At 42.8% G+C, this 20745-nt stretch overlaps 2 protein-coding genes across 5 annotated transcripts in view; both read right to left on the reverse strand.

Annotated features, from left to right (window-relative positions):
* The window catches only part of CAPN13 (calpain 13), a 144232-nt gene extending 128039 nt beyond the window's left edge, over positions 1–16193 (reverse strand). Inside the window, exon 1 of one of the 3 annotated variants that reach the window (XM_069768372.1) lies at positions 15898–16193. In XM_069768372.1, coding sequence (XP_069624473.1) covers positions 15898–15918 — 21 coding nt within the window. In that variant the 5' untranslated portion in view covers positions 15919–16193. Of the gene's footprint in view, positions 1–10158; positions 10416–15897 lie in introns of those variants that run through there. The other 2 variants (XM_069768373.1, XM_069768375.1) reach the window with 2 other exon arrangements.
* A 316-nt stretch (positions 16194–16509) lies between these two features.
* The window catches only part of LOC138681117 (calpain-13-like), a 156345-nt gene continuing 152109 nt past the window's right edge, over positions 16510–20745 (reverse strand). For both annotated transcript variants that reach the window (XM_069768371.1, XM_069768370.1), the window contains one exon: positions 16510–18420. The gene's annotated coding sequence lies outside the window, so the exon portion shown is untranslated. The remainder of the gene's footprint in view (positions 18421–20745) is intronic.

Below are 20745 nucleotides of genomic sequence, written 5' to 3' on the forward strand. Positions count from 1 at the left end.
GATGAGACGGTAAGTCCAAGTGACTGTGAAGAGAACAGTTATCTTTTTGTTGCGGAAGGACAAGAGCGAGGGGAGCGCCCGTTTCACACCCAGCTGTTTCGCCCTCCATATATTACCCTTTGGATCCATTACCGATTGTGATTTACGGCTCCAGTGTTTACACAGAGATTTATTGCCTTGTCAATGACCTGTTCCCGTCATGGAATTCCAGAGAAATTACATCCCAATAACATTGATTAAAAAAACTAAAAACTTAAAGTCTTAAAGGGATAGTCCCAATACCAGGCATTTATAGAATATCCACGGGACATATCAAGCTCTAAGACCCCCAACCTAGAGTGGCTCCAGCCCACCAGGAATAGTAGTGAGAGTGAATAGAGAAGGTGGCCGCATTTGCCCAGCATCTTCCACAATGCTCATAAATGGAGGGCTGACCCTTTAACTTGAAGTAGTCGCTTTTCAATAAGTGTGTTAGCATTATACCCCTTTAAGGGATGGCCCTTACCCCAAATCAATGACTGATGGGCACCCCACATGTGCCAGTAAGAGAAAGATTCAGGAGTGAAGGGATCTAATGAGTGTGACAATGTATCGCATTATTATCATACTATTTATTGCACTATTATTACTTTATGTATTATCATCATTCTTACTGTACTATAGTTACTTTCTCCATTTTTTGGCTGCTCAGGTTTAGGATATTGTGTTTAGTATAAGGACTTTTCCGTGAGCTGAGGACATCAGCAGCACAATCCCCTCCTGTCCTGATCTGACGGAAACTTGTCTAGTTTGGATACAAATCTGTGATGGGTGTTAGGATACTATGTGTCTTTAGCCTAGCCACTGACAGCAAGCAGAGATCTATATTGTGCTGTCCACTTAGGTGACTGTTCAGAATAGTCTGTCCTGTGTACATGATGAATAACACAATTCTTTGCCATTCTGTCTCGCGAGACCGCTAAGTCATCTGGGTAATTTCGCAATGCATCCTGGGAACGGCAGATGGCGGCAGCCGCGCTTATTGCCAGAGTTTCGCTGGATCCCAGGGGGGTGAGTATATAACTATTTGTTATTTTAATTAATTTTTTTAACAGGGATATGGTGCCCACACTGCTAAATACTACGTGGGCTGTGTTATATACCGCGTGGCTGCTATATACTACATGGGCAGTGTTATATACTATGTGGGCTGTGTGATATACTCCGTGCCCTGTGTTATATGTTACGTGGGCTGTGTTATATACTGCGTGACTGCTATATACTGCGTTGCCTGTGTTATATACTGTGTCGCTGCTATATACTGCGTGGGTTGTATTATATAGTATGTGGGCAGTGTTATTTAGTACGTGGGCTGTGTGATATACTGCGTGGGCTGTGCTATATACTATGTCGCCTGTGTTATATACTGCGTGGCTGCTATATACTGCGTGGGCTGTGTTATATACTGCGTGGCCACTGTTATATACTGCGTGGCCTGTATTAACGCATCGGGTATTCTACAATATGTATGCATATAGCAGCCACATAGTATATAGCACAGGCCACGTAGTATTTGCTATATACTACATGGCTCCTATATACTACGTGGCCTCTGCTATATACTATGTGGCTGCTATATACATACATACATATTCTAGAATACCCGATGCGTTAGAATCGGGCCACCATCTAGTATAGATAATAAATAGACAGATAACAAATAGATGGATCGATAGATAATAGATAATAAAAAGATAGATAGATAGATAGATAGTAGATAATAGATAGATAAATAATAGATAGATGATAGATAATAAATAGATGCTAGATCAGTGTTTTTCAACCAGTGTGCCGCGACACATGGTCGGGTGTGCCGCGGGGAACGGGAGTCAGCTGTTCTCTGTGCCGACTGTCAAGCTGACAGCCGGCACAGAGAAGCTGCAGCGCGCCGGCTCCCGGAGATCAATTGTACTCGCAGACATCTACCAGCTGCGAGTACAATTGAAGCTCTGACCGCTGGGTCAGAGCGACGCCAGCAGCGTGATCAAGTCATGTGATCACGCTGCTGGCGTCACTATCCGGCGCGCAGGAGACAGAAGAGACTTGGTGGTAAGTGCTCCTGTGCTGTGGAGCTGAAGACACCGAAGATTCAGCGTGGGGTGGGATTATGGGGAGTATGTGGGGGGATTTATTAAGTGTGTGGGGGGATTTATTCAGTGTGTGGGGGGATTTATTAAGTGTGTGGGGGGATTTATTAAGTGTGGGGGGATTTACTAAGTGTGGGGGGATTTATTCAGTGTGTGGGGGGGATTTATTCAGTGTGTGGGGGGATTTATTAAGTGTGGGGGGATTTACTAAGTGTGGGGGGATTTATTCAGTGTGTGGGGGGATTTATTAAGTGTGGGGGGATTTATTCAGTGTGTGGGGGGGGATTTATTCAGTGTGTGGGGGGATTTATTCAGTGTGGGGGGGGATTTATTCAGTGTGTGGGGGGATTTATTCAGTGTGGGGGGATTTATTAAGTGTGGGGGGGAATTATTCACTGTGTGGGGGGATTTATTCAGTGTGTGGGGGGATTTATTCAGTGTGTGGGGGGGATTTATTCAGTGTGTGGGGGGATTTATTCAGTGAGTGGGGGGATTTATTCAGTGTGTGGGGGGGGATTTATTCAGTGTGTGGGGGGGATTTATTCAGTGCGTGGGGGGGATTTATTCAGTGCGTGGGGGGATTTATTCAGTGTGTGGGGGGGATTTATTCAGTGTGTGGGGGGGATTTATTCAGTGTGTGGGGGGATTTATTCAGTGTGTGGGGGGATTTATTCAGTGCGTGGGGGGGGATTTATTCAGTGTGTGGGGGGGATTTATTCAGTGTGTGGGGGGGGATTTATTCAGTGTGTGGGGGGGATTTATTAAGTGTGTGGGGGGATTTATTCAGTGTGTGGGGGGATTTATTCAGTGTGTGGGGGGGATTTATTCAGTGTGTGGGGGGGGATTTATTCAGTGTGTGGGGGGGATTTATTCAGTGCGTGGGGGGGATTTATTCAGTGTGTGGGGGGATTTATTCAGTGTGTGGGGGGGATTTATTCAGTGTGTGGGGGGGATTTATTCAGTGTGTGGGGGGATTTATTCAGTGTGTGGGGGGATTTATTCAGTGTGTGGGGGGGATTTATTCAGTGTGTACGTGGGGGGGGGCTGGAATTTATTTAGCATGTGTGGGGCAGGGTGCATTTATTCTGTGGAAGGGCAGTGGATATATTCTGTGGGGGTGAGTGGGGAGATGGGGGTGGACACAGTAGCGAGGGGAAAAATGTGTGCTGACAGTACTGGGAGCAACGGTGATGGGATGTGTGAGGACAGTATGGGGGGTCGGGGGAATGTGTGAGGAGGAAATATGGAGAGAGCAAAGGGGTATGTTAGCAGGGGGGGATGTACAGGAGGAGGCTATTAGAAATGTGTGCAGACAGTATGGGGGGATGAAAGTGTGAGTGGACACATAATAGATAGTGAGTAGTGTGAGGGTAACAGCCAGGAGGAGACAGTATGCCAAGTAGGAGGAGTGTAATGAAGGGGCACAGTAGAGAGACTGGGCTCTCTATGAGGGACACCGTATGAGAAGGCAGTGTGAAGTATGGAAAAGAGAGAGAGGGCAGTGTGGATGGCATGTACCATAAGAGGGACAGTGAGGGTCATATTATGTGCTGGGAATAAAGTGAGGGGCAATTATTTACTCAGGGGCTCAGCCTAGGGCAGATATTGTTATTCCGGAGCATTATAATAACACTGCTATCTTTAAGGGTGTTGTGTCGGGATGTGCTGCAGAAGACAGGAGAAGATGGAAGTCTGCAGAAACGAGCTCTGCCGGTGGATGAGAAGAGTCATCATGGCATCTGGACAAGGTGAAGATCAAAATAAAGAGGCGACTCCACAAACAACGTCATCTATCAGGTACCTGGATGTAAATGTGGTTTTTTTGTGATACTAATTCTCATTTTTATTTGTTAGGAACATTAAAGGGGATGTCCAAGGTTGTGATGAGTCTGCAGTCATACTATGTGACTGCAGACTTCTGAATTCTCACAGTGCACACTGCTATCATAATTCTCTGATGTTGGTGATTTACATACATGCGGTCACGTGCTGACTAGACATGTGTGGCCTCATTCAATGAAAATGAATTGACTGAGGCCGGACACGTCTAGTTAGAATGTGGCCAGAAGTATCCAAATCACATACTTGTGCTGTCATGACCGTCCACTCTGGCCACCGGCAAGGGAGAATCCTGAAAGTGTGCAGTGCTTGCGCTGTGAGAATTCAGAAGCCTGCAGTCACATAGAATGACTGCAGACTTTCATCTCAAACCTGGACGCACCATTTTGTGCCATTTTGGTTGGTGGTGTGCCTCGGGATTTTTTAAGTATAAAAAGTGTGCCGCGGCTCAAAAAAGGTTGAAAATCACTGTGCTAGATTAATAGATATATAATAGATGATAGATAGATAGATAAATACTGTAGATAGATACTAGATAGATAGATAATAGATAGATACTAGATAGATAGATATATAATATATAGATAGATATATAATAGATATATAATAGATAGATAGATAATAGATAATAGATATATAATAGATAGATAGATGATAGATAGATAGATAAATACTGTAGATAGATACTAGATAGATAGATAGATAATAGATAGATACTAGATAGATAGATATATAATATATAGATAGATATATAATATATAGATAGATATATAATAGATATATAATAGATAGATAGATAGATAGATAATAGATATATAATAGATAGATAGATGATAGATAATAGATAGATAGATAGATAGATAATAGATATATAATAGATAGATGATAGATAATAGATAGATAGATAGATATATAGATAATAGATAGATGATAGATAGATAGATAGATATATAGATAATAGATAGGTAATAGATAGATAGATGATAGATAATAGATATATAGATAATAGATAGGTAATAGATAGATAGATGATAGATAATAGATAGATAGATAGATAGATATATAGATAATAGATAGATTTTTACTTGCTTACAACCTATTGCTCAGTAATAAATGTCTTCTGGAGGCTCCTGATGGTGCCGGTGTTGCTGGGATCATACACTGACGTTACATCATTCTCTAATATCTATAATTCTTTCCACTTTTCCTCCTGAACAAATTATTTCTAATGAAATTAAAGGAGATTAAATCCATCAGAGCTCAGAGGCGTCTGATGGGGCCGCGGCTCCTGGAGGTGTAATTGTATTATAGAGAACATTGAAATCCATCTACTCCAAATCAATGGCTGAAAAGTTCCAGTGCGGATCATTAGGGAAAGATTTAGGAGTCGGACCGCTCGATAAGATTAATAGCTCTGGAAGGAGAAAGTGTTGCACTTAGGATAGAAATGTCTAGCCGGGGTCTTCTGTCATTAATTGTTTGCATGTTTTTTTCTATACGGTATACGTTGGTGAATACGTAATGAGTTATCTGAGAGTCCGTCAGTGAGCTCGCTCTGATTTTGAGCGTGTCTTTTTCTGAGCTCCTCTCAGCTGCTTTATGATCAATGAAAGTTCTGCTAATCTTCTGTACAGTCTGTAGTCTTAAATCAGTGTACAGAAGACCTGGTGGGCACCTCGGAGGAGGCGAAGATCACCAGGACCAAACTGTAAAGTCAGGCTTCTGATTTCCCCCCAAAATTGTGCCCGTCCCTCTTACAAACAGAGACGTCGATGCTGAAGGAGATTCAATGTATTATTTCTAGGAACATTTGTCCCCAAAAAACTTTCACTGACTATTTTGGTGATATATTTTCATATAGTGAAAGAGATTTGTAATGAATGCGGCTTTATGGGCATTCATGTTCCTGACGAGCAGAACATACCGGCCCTATGGTCACCCTGAGAAATGAGGCGACACCCAAAGTAAATCCTCACCCTCCGCATGTGTCTCTACACGTCGCCGCAGAAATACCAAAAATCAGCAATATCCCAAGGCTCATTTTTCTGGATGTTCATGATTATAATTGTAACATTTCTGTTATCTGATAATATCTGATAATTCCAAGCCTGTAACTTGTTGTTAAAGGGAACCTGTCACCTGAATTTGGCAGGTCCTTTTTTGGGTCATATGGGCGGTGTTTTCATGTCTTTTATTAACCCCTTTTTTTTCCTGCTGGCCACATGCTGGTCACGAAATTGACTTGCTGTTGATTCGCTTTCCTCCCTAGTTAACACGTGTGCAAAGCAATCTTGCCTTGCGCACGCGCAGTATGCTTTGCCCAACTGCGGGCAAAGCTGAAAACCATTAGTGCGCAGGCGCCGGCGCACTATGTCCCGGAAGTATTTTGCTGTGTTCCGGGACATAGTGCGTCGGCGCATGCGCACTAATGGTTTTCAGCTTCGCCCGCAGTTGGGCAAAGCATACTGCGTGTGCGCAAGGCAAGATTGCTTTGCGCACGCGTTAACTAAGGAGGAAAGCGAATCAACAGCAAGTCGATTTCGCGACCAGCGGGAAAAAAGGGGTTAATAAAAGACCCGAAAACACCGCCCATATGACCCAAAAAAGGACCCGCCAAATTCAGGTGACAGGTTCCCTTTAATTATTGTGTGTAAATTGAAGCTTAAAAAAAAAATTGTTCTGCTTCCGATTCTCCATCTCTTTGTAATTGGAGCTAAATTCCTAAAGATAAACCCCAAGGATAGAAAATTATCGGAGCAGTAACCCGGCACAGGGTATATAGTGTATACCTGGAAAGAAGGACACACGGGCTATATATATGCACGAGGCAGCATGACATTTCATTGCAGCGGGTAAAATCCATGGAATATAATTGGCACTAATTATGAAATGAAATAATCCGCCGCTCACGGTCATCTAACTATATATCGTTCTGTCTAGAGTTGTAGAATCCACCCCAGAAATCCGTGACATCTCGGTGATAACTATACATACCCTTGTAGTTTATTCCACAGTTTCCCCTTTTAGCTTCTACTTTGGGTCCCACTTTAAGTATCCGGAATCACAGATTTCCTCTATTTGTCTCAGGTGCACGGATAAGTGTCTGTCCCAGTATGAATTTCACAGACTGACAGAACGGAGGTGGAGAAACATTTTTTTAATTTTTCCCTCCACGTGCAAGAAAAATTGATGCCATTTTGATCAATCTCTGATCAAACTCTGATCCGTCTCTGGTTAATCTACGATCAATCTCTGATTAAACTCATACTCTGATCAAACTCTGATAAGAACCTTAGAACCATTTTTCTCGGATGTGGAGAAAACGGTCGTATGACCTGACCCTAAACCTTACAGTGTTCTCTTTCCTTTTGAGATCAGTCAGCTAAGAGGTAACACTGGTGCCAAAATAAGGCCGAACATAACACAACCGAAGATACTTCAACTGCGAAAACCAAGATGCAAAAAAGGACCTGTTGGATTTTTTGTGACTTTCTTGCCACAGTATCCTCGGGGGTTGCAATGCGACATTCATTTGTATTGTAGCAGCGAGACATCGCAAACCTTGGGCATACAGCTGTGCTGCAGTTGTAAGGGGGTCAAAGGGACTGGTTTACCTCCCACCCCTTTTAGTACGTCCCAGTTTCTGCACTTTGTAAGATTAAGTTCCTTTAATGATGTATGTCGTGCCTTCTAAATGTTTGCTGTACCGTAATGTGTTGTACTACTTGTATGGTTATTTTTCCATAACAATGTAGGGACGGTGTAGCACTGTAGCTGGCCCACTAGATAGGGCCCAAGACACTGTATCATATTAGTGTGTATATAGTTAAGCATAGGAGGAGCTAGCTGGGGTAAGGTAGGAACAGCTTCCTAGTTAGATTCAGTAGGGCCAGGGTGCCCAGGCAGTTGGTCGGGCACAAGAGCCCAGGCTACCTAGCAGCTGCGCAACGTTAAGCGCAGTACCCAGCCATCCAGGGACCACTGGGTGCGAAACATAGCAGTGCAACAGACCGGCAGCAGTGAAGAATTGGAAGCTGTAAGCAGGGCCAGGACAGTACGGGGACGCAGGTGGCTGCAGAATGTGCTGATGCCCTCAGATCCAGGGCGAAACGGCTGGAGGAATCCACAAGCAGTCTAAGCCTGCATCCGGACATGTCCGTGTGGTATCACAATTTCATTGATCCATATAGACAATTGTTTAAAAAAAATGGATCTGCGTGTCTGATCCTCAAATCTCCAATTCAGATCAGTCTCAGCCATTAAAGTCTGTGGGGATTCGTTAAAATGGTTGAAACATTGAAGACAGACTTTTTAGGTCAGTTTTCCACCCATGTTTTATCTGTTTCTAACTGATGTCCTAGAGGCAATGATGAATAAAAAAATCAGACGGTCTACCTGCTTCAGTTTTTAAAAACAGATGAAAGAAAAAACGAATGCAGAACAGAGACGAAAGGGATGACACATGAGAGAACAAAGGTCCGTTTTACATTACAGGTGACTGGTTTGGTGTCCACCCTGGGTGCCCGCATAGTATATCTTCTCCAGCAGGGGGGACACAGACAGAAGAGGGCCCATAAGCAAATATAATATCACTCCAATATTGTGTCGGTGGCCCCCATATCTCTTGGGCCCCTGTGTGGCTGCACAGATTGCACCATTGATATGTCTGCCTGTGTTCTCCAGGTTCCCCTCTTGCTGCAGATGCCTAGATAAGTGCTTTTCACAAGTACCGTGCATCATTGCTTTTCAGCATCTTGCAGCAGATGCCCTATTGTCTCTGCCCCTGATACTGTGAACAATTATTAATGTCAGTAGGAAACAGATCAGAAATGATTCACAAATCCAAACCAGGTATAGCTAGTATCTGGTGATGATGTATCAGGTTATGTATCTGGTGGTGATATTTCAGGTGATGATGTATCTGGTGGTGATGTATCATGTCCAATGTACCTGACAATGATGTATCTGGTAGTGATGTATGTTGTGGATATATATCTGGTGGTGATGTATCTTCTGGTATCTTGTGGTTATGTATCTGGTACTGATGTATCTTGTGGATATGTATCTGGTGGTGATTTATCTTCTGGTATCTTGTGGTGATGTTTCTGGTGGTGATGTATCTTCTGGGATCTTGTGGTGGTTTCTGGTGGTGATGTATCTGGTGGCTAAGTATCTGGTGGTGATGTATCTGGTGGCTATGTATCTGGTGGTGATTATCTGGTGGCTATGTATCTGGTGGTGATGTATCTGGTGGCTATGTCCAGTATGTGGTGGTGATGAATCTTCTGGTATCTTGTGGTTATGTATCTGGTGGTGATGTATCTTCTGGTATCTTGTGGTTTTGTATCTAGTAGTGATTTATCTGATGCTGATGCTTCTGGTGGTGATGTATGTGGTAGTGAGTGATGTATTTTCTGGTTTCTTGTGGTGATGTTTCTGGTGGTGGTAATGTATCCTCTGGGGATGTATCTGGGGGTAGTGATCTCTCTGGTGGTGATGTATCTTGTGGTTATATATCTGGTGACTATGTATCTAGTGGTGATGTATCTTCTGGTATCTTGTGGTTATGTATCCAGTGGTGATTTATCTGGTGCTGGTGTTTCTGATGCTGATGTATCTGGTAGCGATGCATTTTCTGGTTTCTTGTGGTGATGCTTCTGGTGGTGGTAATGTATCCTCTGGGGATGTATCTGGGGGTGGTGATCTTTCTGGTGGTGATGTATCCTCTGGTGATGTCTCTGATGGTGTTTGTCCCTTGTGTGCTTGCAAGAGTATTAAAACTGTTGATCCCTCTGTTGCTACCTGTTAATCCCCCTGTTGCATGCCATGTTAATATTATGTCTGGGGTACCAGGGACCCACCAGTAACACTGAGTCTAAGTCTCGACTCCCCGCGCTTCAGGTACATGCAAATATTTCTGAGAGAGTCAACGTCAATAACATAACATGCACTTCAGTCGCTCTGATATGAACACAACCTGTAGAATCTACTGGAGACTGTCACAAACCACTACTGTATAACCACCAGTCCCAGCACGTCCCATGGTCATGCACAATTCACAACAAGGTAACACTGCTTATCTTCAGATACCACAGGATGTAAGTTTATCCTGGGACTGTTAGTTTTATGCCTACAAATGTGTCTAAGGACAGAGAGACCATGAGACTCGTCTCTGTGGAAATGCGAAATTTACCTTATTACCTTAGGGGTCTTCAAGGAACCATCAAGTTACAATCCGAGTTTGGTTTTCTTCTCCTCCAGAGGGTAATATACTATTTTCTTCAGTATTGTTTCTCCTCCTTCCTCAGCAGCCAGCCTTGCCTTGGTTGAACATTAGCCTATTGTATCTATATTTCTGAATGTTTGCCAATCATTAATTGACGTGTATTGAGCTTTCCTTGTCGCAGGTGAGTGTGGATGTGTCTCCCTGAGCCCGGTGGCAGCGAGCTCTGCCTGTATTTACATGCTATTATTAGGTAAATGAACAGAGCACCCCCCCATCCCGCCTCAAAAAGAAAAAAGTCATCGTAGAGTAATACGTCACCCAACGTGGAAGTGTCACCTGAATATGTGCCAGATCACATGGGGAATACAGCCTTACACCTAGACACAGGCAGTAACCCGTCCTTCTTAATTTCTTACCTTGGTATAAAAGATTAAACTTCTTTATTGTTAATGTACCACTTATGTGGGAGCATTGTTGCCCTGTTAGAAAAGGAACATGTTCTTGGTGTGTCCACTTGTCCTCCACCTTTTACGAGTCCTGGACCGGAGGCATAGCTAGGTGGTGATGGCGCTGGTGCAGTGGGTGCTCTGTGGACTTGTAGGACAGTTCAACAATTTCCAACCATGTGCTAATGCCATGTAAAAAAGAGTCACCATTACACAGAGATGTTCAGGATTGCAACCAAGGAACGTTGGAGAGAGGTTTATTCTTGTGAGAGAAGAGTAAGTCCACCAACAGGACCAAGAGAAAAGAGAAGAGTAAATATAGCAGAGGGGAGTATAGAGGTATAAGAACCCCATACACATTAGACTAATGTTAGCCGAGATCTACAGGTTCGACTGGTGGTGTAATGCAGACTAATGGTCGGAAAAGATGTTGACTGGACGTCTGATCTTGGACTGCCGACCACATTGTTATTCCAGTAATAAGAAGCAAGTCGTTGGCCTTCTCATAGAGAACAAAGGGGCGCTTGACTGAGCAAGCACTTCTGTGTATGGGATTGTTGGCTGAGATGCCTGTTGACTGAATGATCAGCCGAAGCAGGGTTCTTCCGACAGCTATCTAATGAGTATGGCTGGTTTTACTCCTGAATGTGAGGTTTGCCAACGTGAAGTGTCTTAAGCCTGAGTGTGAGGAAAATTACTAGAGACTACTAGATACCAGTGCTTGTGTGCGCGTAACTGAGCAAGTAGGCTGCTAATGTGAAAGTTGTCAAACCACTGCAGGGTACCGCTACCAAGAGAGGTGGCTGTGAGAAGGGGACATGACCAGTGCTAATTGTGTAAAAACAGAGAAAATTCAAGACCATTATTATCCTATGCTGGATTATCTGACCAACAAATATCACTCCAAGAACAAGCATATAATAGTCCATGAAGTCACGAAGGAACCCAAGATATCTGCTAAGCAACAAAAGGCTTCTCTCTCATTAGCTAATGATAATATTCACAAGTTCATCATGATAAGGACACCAATTGTTTGCATGGCAGGATTGCAAGGAGAAAGCCACTGCTGTCCAAAAAGAACATTACTGCCCATCTACACTTTATTAAAAATCACCAGGACAAGGCAGACACTACTGGAACAATGTTTTGTGGATGGACTGCTTTTTTTTTTGTTTAAATGAGATGCATTATATTTTGCAAAAGATAAATACTACAATGCAGCAAATAAAACCTCACGCCATCTGTGAAACATAGTGGTGGCCGTATCAAGGTTTTGACCGGTTTTACTATATCTAGTAAAAGACGGCTGCCACCATTGATTGAACAAGGAATTATACCCTCAAATTGTAGCAGAAAATTTCCACAAGCTAATGCTCAAGAGAACATGAGACAATAACCCAAAATAGACAAAGAATTCTACAAAAGATTGGTTAAAGAACTATAGACTTAGGCCCCACTTCATATTTTGCGGGGTTTTTTAAGTAATTTTTCTTTTTTCTCATGCGGTATTCGTAATTTTCTGTGCGTAATTCAGCAAAAAATGTCACACATGGTTCATAAATTTTGTCCAAAGTAAAAAAAAAAAAATCGACTTTATTTTTGGCTTTAACCTTTTTTGGCGACTTTTAAGTGCAAAAAGTTGCACATTTCACAAAGTAGCAGAAGAAAATGCTGCTATACATACAATTAGTCCAGGAGAGGACTAGATTTAATTTGCGCAATAGAAATTGCGACTTTTCCAAAAAATCACAAATGATCTGGAAATGATAAACCCCCACCCACAATGGCGAACTAAACAAGAACAGATAAATACATAATAAAGTGATCTTAAAAAAAGGCACAAATGAAAAGACAAACGTGGCACAAATAAAATACAGGTGAACGACACACAGAACTTGCCAAAAAAAAGTGGAACAGCAGTGATGAATCAACCTCCGTACGCTTTGGAATAGCCCTGACCTTAATGTCATAGAAATATTGTGGAAAGAACTGAAGTGAGAAGATCATCGTACAGAATCCACCTTCATAGCAACTGTTTTAAAGGGAGGAATGGGTTAACATTTCTCCAAGTTGATTTGCAGAGTTTATTGATTACCGGAAACGTTTAGATGCAATTATTGCTTCCCGTCAGATGCTGAAAGCAAAGGTTCACATACTTTAGTCACTCTCAGACATGTGATATTGTATTATTTTTTTTTTTTTTAAATTACAAAGTCTGATATTTTTGTCTCCTTTGTTTGAGTTAGTTCTTTATCTACTTTTAAGGCTTATGAAAATCTGATGTAATTTTAGGTCAAATTTATGTAAAATATGTCAAGTTGTGAAGGGTTCACAAACTTTTAAGCAGAACTGTGAATACTGTAGGTAGATCTCTGATCAATGATCACTATCCAAGGGATCTATGGATAATAAGTAGAGGTGAGATAATTGACTTGATGCAAATCGAATTCTTGTCAAATTTTAGTTTGAGTTTTGATCCTAAAAAAACAGTAACGTTTAACAGAAAATTTCCTCAGCTCGTGAAGGTTCACATGATCTCTTTCACTGCCATGTGGGCTTCCCTATAATGCCTTGCAGCTATCACATCACATGGTATAGCACAGCCAATCAGGAAGGACTATCATAGTCTCTATGAAAGCAGAGGCAGGGAATGCAGCAGTCATTTTGTAGTGAATCTGGATAGCGAGAATATGCCACAGCTCAGAAATAGAGACAGGAAGATAAAGCTTTCAAACACTGAATAAACATTACAGATAGTGTGTGATACCATCCATTTACGCAAAGTCGGATAGGTTAATGTCAATTGATCATTAATAAAGCTACGTCTTCTTAGGACAATCATAGGCTTTGTGATACTTGCAATTTGCTGCAAATCGTTTTCTTTTTTAAATTTCACACAGCTGATGAATTCGCTCATCTCTAATTTTAAGGGATTAACAATTTCCAAGCAAATCACCAATAGATAAACATATATCACAGGATGAAGACTTTACTCGTTAGTGAAGACTTGTTTTTATACTTTTACTGTAAAGAAACATTTCTAGGCCGACGATGATCCCTTCTGTATTCTTACTGTAGGGAATGCTCCCTTTCAAATTTTTCACAGGTCTAAACTAGGTGGGCAGGTGTGCATGTGCCCCCGGGATTATGGTGTGAAGTGGCATAATGTATGGTATCCGGACCCATCTACTCTTTATTTCAGGTACAAACTAACAGCTCGGGGTTTCATTGATTTTGTGGTGGAACAGCGATGCGGCAATTTCTCCAAAGTGTCCCTGGAGCTGTTTTTCAATACGACAACACCAGGCCGCATGTTCCTCATATTACTGTGAGCAGCCTGTGTGGCCTAAACCTGCTCCCATGGCTGCAGTGTCTCCGGACTTGTCTCCATCGAGCACATCGATGATGTCATTGGTCTGTGAGCTGCCAGCAGTGGATCTTGATGATTTACCAAAGTGCATTTAGTGGCAGAATCTTCCTCAGACAACCATTAATAGCGAAGGCTGGAAGTGTCAGGATTTCTCCAGAATGAATAAATTTTGTGGTTTCCACAATGTTTCCATCCTCTAATTTCTATCATTCTATGACTTTTCCTTCCTCATCTTGCAATTTCATTTTTAAAGAGAGTGTAGTATGTAAGATTCATACGGAGGAGACCTCCGCTCTCTGATATACTGCTAGATATACGCGTGCAGAAGACTTATTGACCCGTTCTTCACCCTTATAGATGATACAATCTGCGGAATGCTTGAGGGTTTGCTGCCCCTAAGCGATCACTGAACTCTTCAGAATTGTTTTTACGTTACACCCAAGGTGGGAAGCAATCAGGATTGCAGAGGTAACGGTCACACCTGGCCTGGTTTCCTAGGGTCTCCTAAAGGTCCCACCTTACCATAAGAAGACACCAGTATTATAAATGGCACACGGTAGGTGCAGGGATGTTACGGATTTAGTATTATGATCCTGGAAATTTTAATCCATTGCACCCACATCCGACAGATCTATCACATCACGGACACCTTTATGGATACATTGACATCTCCTTATTATCGGGAATGAACTTTTCTAGGACTGTTTGTTTCCTGATTATCGAGCGCTGTAAACTGGCTGCCAATCACCCAATGAACGAGTGAGACATTAATCCGTCAGGTGAAGTGATCTTTAAGCTCATGCTTAAAAATTATAGTCTCGGTAGCACATCGCGCTGTGTAACAAAACATTGACAGTCTACGTGCACAGAACTAATGGTTATTGTTGGCCGGACTGTCTAAACAACCTATTAAGCAACCACTGAGCGGCTTCCATGTAGACGACCGTCGGTCATTTACGGTCATGGGATCGGCCGGTGTACATGATCCTTGAGTGTTGGCCCTTGGATAGTGCCCAGCTAGCCCTGTACTTAATCCATTCCTGGTTTTCACCTATCCTCAGGGGATACAATACTGACTAAAATAATACATAAAGTATTTGTCACAGTCTGTAGACAACTGGAATAACCAGATTTACACGTTCCTGCCTTCCTGTGTATCTAGGATCAATTTTCAGTATAATTTGCCACTTCGACATATTATTTTCCTGAATTTCTCCGGTGATAAGCTTGAAAAAGTTTTGCACGATAAACTTTTAAGTCCCCAAATGATGATAAGACAATAAGCACAGACGGTCCTAGTCCTCCCCAGTGCCGTGACGGCTCTACGATGAGCTATACGTATCGAAAAATCGCTAACATCTCATAGGCATAGATAGGCCCCTCGGAGTTTGACTCTTCAAGAAGGGTGGGTGGGAGGCGGGGGGGGGCGGTCGGAGGATGGGTGGGATGCGGGGGGGGGGGGGCGGGCGTGGGTGTTGGCGGTCGGGAGGTGAAAAAAAACCAAAATAAAACCTTGCTCACTTGCTCAGGTGCCGCCCCCCGCATCGTCCCCGCCCTAGGCACGTGCCCTCGAGTGCCTATTGGCAAATACGGCCCTGGTCCCTCCGAGCATTGAGGTCCAAACTCATACTGAGATACAGAAGACTGAATTCGGACCAAGACATGCGGATACTGAACGAAAGATGCCTCTATTAACTCTGAATAAGGTGCATGAAAATGGGTTTTCAAAGCTGAACAATCCCTTTCACCCTTTTCTGCATGGCAAAATTTGATATAGTGGCCTCATCCTGGTGATGTGTAACTATAGGACCCAGAGACTCCTCTCCAGGGGTTTTATCACCAACCTTATTTCTTGACCATAGACATTGGCTGAATACCGTCTGAACTCACCAATTTCATTCTGGGCTTCATAGGAGACCATGATTTTTTGCTTTTGCACTATATAGTATAAGCGTTCAGATGATTACAGGTTCAGGTCTCCCACTGGGGACTAAAAGATAAAGTGAAATGTAAAAAATTAAGATTAAAGAAATATGATCAAAAGTGAGCCACTAGAAAATAAAGAAATAAGCAAAATCAGCATCACCACATCCGTAAAAGTCCAAACTAGCAAAATCTAAAATTAATTAACCTGTACGGTAAATGCCATGAAGCGCAAAAAATTTGTCGCTTTTTAGTGGCCACACATACCTAGAAAAATGTAACAAGACATTGTACGTACCTCAAAAAAAAAAAAAACCTTACGCATCTACACAAACATAAAAATAAAATGTTATCGTTATCAGAAAACGGTGACAAAAAACTATTTTATTGTAACAAATTCTTCACAATTTAAAAAAAAAAAAAACTATACAAGACATGAAAAATCATTTTTCTAAGAGAAATTTACTGCACAATAATCGCCTAAGAAAATATTACCAGTATTCTGCAGGTCAGTAGGAATATGGCGCTACAGAATGTTTCTTTATAATTGATGGAGCCGTGTGAGGGACGTTTTGCGGAGAGTTACCATTTTCATTGACATAATTTTCAGGAAAATACAACTTCGCGATCACTTTTGATTTATTGTACTTTTTGTGCAGGATAAATAAATTTATTTTTTTATTTTTTTTATTAAATACACGGTATTGGAGCAATAATAATAATATATTGTTCGGGTTGCTACAGATATGGTGATAGTATTTTTGTGTACTTTTTATTTATTTTTGTCTTTTTTAACATAACTTTATTATGAGAAAAAAATTTTTTTTCTTAAATCTCCTTATTTCCTAATGTTTTTAAACATTTTCTTTAGTTTTTTTTCCATCCACTGTAGGACTTGCATATGCAATGCTGTGATCTCTCATAGATAGATGTCTGTTAGTGTGATGGAAAATCTTCTAAGTCCTGCCTCAGCGCTGAGATCTCATCTCCCGAGTCCCGAGATCTTGGTGCTGAGATCTCCATCTGCGCATGCGCCGCTCCCGGCAGCCATTTTCACGGAGTCCACCGCATAGGAAACCATGTAAGTGCGGGGGGCTCCGGGCTTTCACAAAATGTCGGCAGAGCCCCCGCAGCACCGAACAACCGTACCGGCGCGCCACACATCCGAACACCCCCTCCTCCCAGCCTGCGGCCTGCAGCAACGCTCCACTCTTGCTTCCTCCAGCAGCGACCCTGGGACCCCGCTTCACCACAGCCACCACCGGTAGGCAACAAGACGCAAGGATTACAAGAAGCGCCACCATTTCATTAAAAAAAATTTTTTTTTACTATTTTTCTCCTCAAAATTCAGGTTGCGTCTTATAATCTGCAAAATACTGTATATCCTTGTACATAGGAGCAGCTTTATATAGTAGTTATATTCTTGAACCAAACGAAAAATGTGGGCCTTAGACCAATTCTTTAAAATATATATAGAAATTTTCTTGAAAAAGTTCAGATAACACAATAATATTACCATAAAAACAACTATATGCAGAGAAAATCAAGGTGCCACGTCCACAAGACAGTTGGTCGGATTGTTTGTCATAAAAAGGGAGATGATACAAATATGTACGTACACTCACAAAACAGCCACATATAGAGTGCACCACTAAGTCATGTGGTGGTGACCATTGGCAGTTCCTGTTCAAAAAATCATACATAGACCCAAAGTGTAAAATAAATGTGTAGTCCAGGTAAATATGCGGGTCAAAGTGATGCAAGGAGAATAATAACAAAAACCAACGATCACATATTATGAAGTTAGGCCAATACTGAGGAGTTTGTACATCAATCCATAGATAACAACCAGTTCATTATACCAAACATGATAAAGGGAGAAAGATGTCCATAGTAAACCAACCTGTATACGTGACGTGGAAACGCCCCCTGAGGAAGCAACATTGCGAAACGCGCGCTGGGGTCCGCTTTTCCACGTCACGTATTTCGCTGTGTTCCGGGACATAGTGTGCCGGCGCATGCGCACTAATGCTTTTCGGCTTTGCCCGCAGTTGGGCAAAGCATACTGCGTGTGCGCAAGGCGAGATTGCATTGCGCAAGCGTGTAATACGGAGGAAACCTAATCAAATTCTAGACAATATTGCGGCCAGCGGGAAAGGAAGGGGCGCATGAAAGAACAGAAAACACCGCCCATCGGACCGTTAACAGAGCCCACCAAATTCAGGTGACAGAGTCCCTTTAACTACTCCAAGATAGAACGTGTCATCATTTTTGACATGATAGTTATTGTCCTGCTCTAGCTCTGGTGCACAATAGTTTGGTAGTGGAAGTTTGTCTCACAAAATCACTTTATGGACTTAAGAAAACTTTTACACACATTGTACAATGAATATAGAACTGTAAACTACAGAGAGAGAGAGAGTCTCCATTGTAGAGAAACAGAAAAAAAAAGCTGTCTGGGTCCATCAGGAGCTTCCACGGAGCAGTCACCTGCGAGATAGAAGGAACGAACATCCATTAATTGCAGACACAATGTCATCAGTGTGAACGTTCCGAAATACACAATATCTACACAAAGACCAAGTCAGGTCTGCTTCACAAGGCCTGGTGATTCCTGTCCAGGAAGAACCAGTACTGGTGAGGTCTGTCGTGTCCATGTGTCATCCGTACGTACGTAAGTCACATCCGTGTATTACATCCATGTGCCATCCGTGAGACATGTACCGGCACCTAGGAAAAGCAGTACAGTTTGCGCTGATCCCAGGAGCCGGCTGTTGAAGGCCACTCTCATCATTGTTTCATGGTTTCATGCTGATCTCAGTCAACGATAAAATAAATACAATTAAAAAAAACAGTGTGGGCTCCTGCGCAATTTTCAGAACCAGCAGGTGGAAAGCCCACAGTTTTCTGCTCGCCTTCTTCCCAGAGTAATAACTTTTTTATTTTTAGGACAATATGGCCTCGTGAGGGCCGTGTGGGAAAATTCTCACGGTGCTCGCAGTGATCCCATTGAGGTCACCGCAGCTCATCGTCCTGGCTCTCGGTGAAGAGTGGAAACGCCACTTCAATGACCGGCGGTTATCTCTATGACATTGTAAGGGGCGTCAAATTCCTAATTCCCACCCCTTTAAATGGGTCAACCCTTTAAATGTAAATGTGTTATGCTTCTATGTAATACAGTGTAATGTAGGGCAAGTGTAGAACCTATTGTAGGATGCTAGATGGGGCTCCACTTTATACATAGTTTGGTAGGAGGGGCTGTCTTTGATAAGTATAGTTTCTTCCTGTTTGTGAGTTACTTAGAGCCTGGGAGCTCAACAGCTCAGGAGGGCCGTAGTGCCCATATAGTCCCGGGACCGCACAGGGACAGCTGCGTAACTTTAAGAAAAGTGCCCAACCATAAAGTGTCCGGATGGACAGAGAATACAGCTGAGTCAGCAGCACTTTCCTTGGTTCAGGACAGTCAAGAAGTTGTCCTTAACCAGCACAGGGACACAGGTCACTCACCATGTGGCAGATCATTGCTTGGGCTGATGCCTTTCATACCAGGACAAAACGGATGGAGGAACACTCACGTGTATTGAGCTCAAACAGGGAGGACGCTGCATTATCCCAAGAGGCGGTATGTACCTGTAATGTACTGCAGGACGTAGAGGAAAGCGTAGCGAAAGCGAAGAATGTGAACTGCATGGAGCCTGATGGTAATGCTGTTACTGTCTGGAATGTGCTGAGAAAATCTAATAGTAAAGTTCTTCATTTGAAGTTGGAAAAGGACTCTTTCTCTTCTTGTTCAACGGAAGCAGCGGAACAAATAGCAGAACACAGCCAGCCCGATGGGACCCAGATGGTGCAGAGGGTGAAGCAAGAGGTATGCCGCAGAAGAAACAGTGCTTACATGTAATGGGGGGCCAGAGCAAGTGTACTCAGTTAATCTCAGTCACGACTACGGCTCTGGCTCTTCACTTTACAACGTCACCACCCGTCATTGAAGCTATGTTCACAGGAACTCTTTGTCTGCTGGTTTTCATCATGGACAGTTGCATCATGGCACAGTTCAAGTTGAAAACCAGATATTGCAGAGATGGATTACGGCGTGGGACAATATTGATTATCTTCACGTCGGACAGGTGAGGTGATACGGTTGTGGCATCAATGCCAACCCTATTATTCCACTTGCCACCGCCACACGGCAAGTAGGGAGAGCAAGGCTAAGCACCAGATTTGATGCATCTTATTGATGTGCCATTTCTAGGGCGGCTGAGGGCTGATGTTTGTATCCTGGGAGGGGGCCAATATCCCTGGCCTCTTCCCACACTATTAATATCAACCCACAGCTGTTTGTTTAGCCTTTGCTGGTTTGAATTTATAGGAGAACCCTATGTAATTTTTTTTCTGGGGGGCCCCTTATATTCAACAGTAACAGCGAAGCAAACAGCTGTCTGCAGTTATTAATAGCCTTGGAACCTTATGGGGTATTGTCCCTTGTCCCAGTTTATTAACATCAGCCCCAGTCATTGACTTTCACTCTGCTGGTTATAAAAATTGTATGGCAGCTCACACCGGGATTTTTAAATTTAATTGTTTATTTTACACAGGAGGTGCACAGTGAGTAATGAATACAACTCCCATCATTGTCGCCTGGTCATGCTGATCTCAGCGCAACCAGGCAGCAATGATGAGAGCTGTCTTCAACAGCCACTGTCACCTGGTATCAGTGCAAACTGTACTGCTTCTTCCCAGGTACCGGTACTTGTCACACTAATGACACACGGATGCCATCATTGTGTGCGTATGCGACATTCATTTTGTCCATGC

This window comes from Ranitomeya imitator, chromosome 5 (assembly GCF_032444005.1).
Source record: "Ranitomeya imitator isolate aRanImi1 chromosome 5, aRanImi1.pri, whole genome shotgun sequence".
Taxonomy (NCBI): Eukaryota; Metazoa; Chordata; class Amphibia; order Anura; family Dendrobatidae; genus Ranitomeya; species Ranitomeya imitator.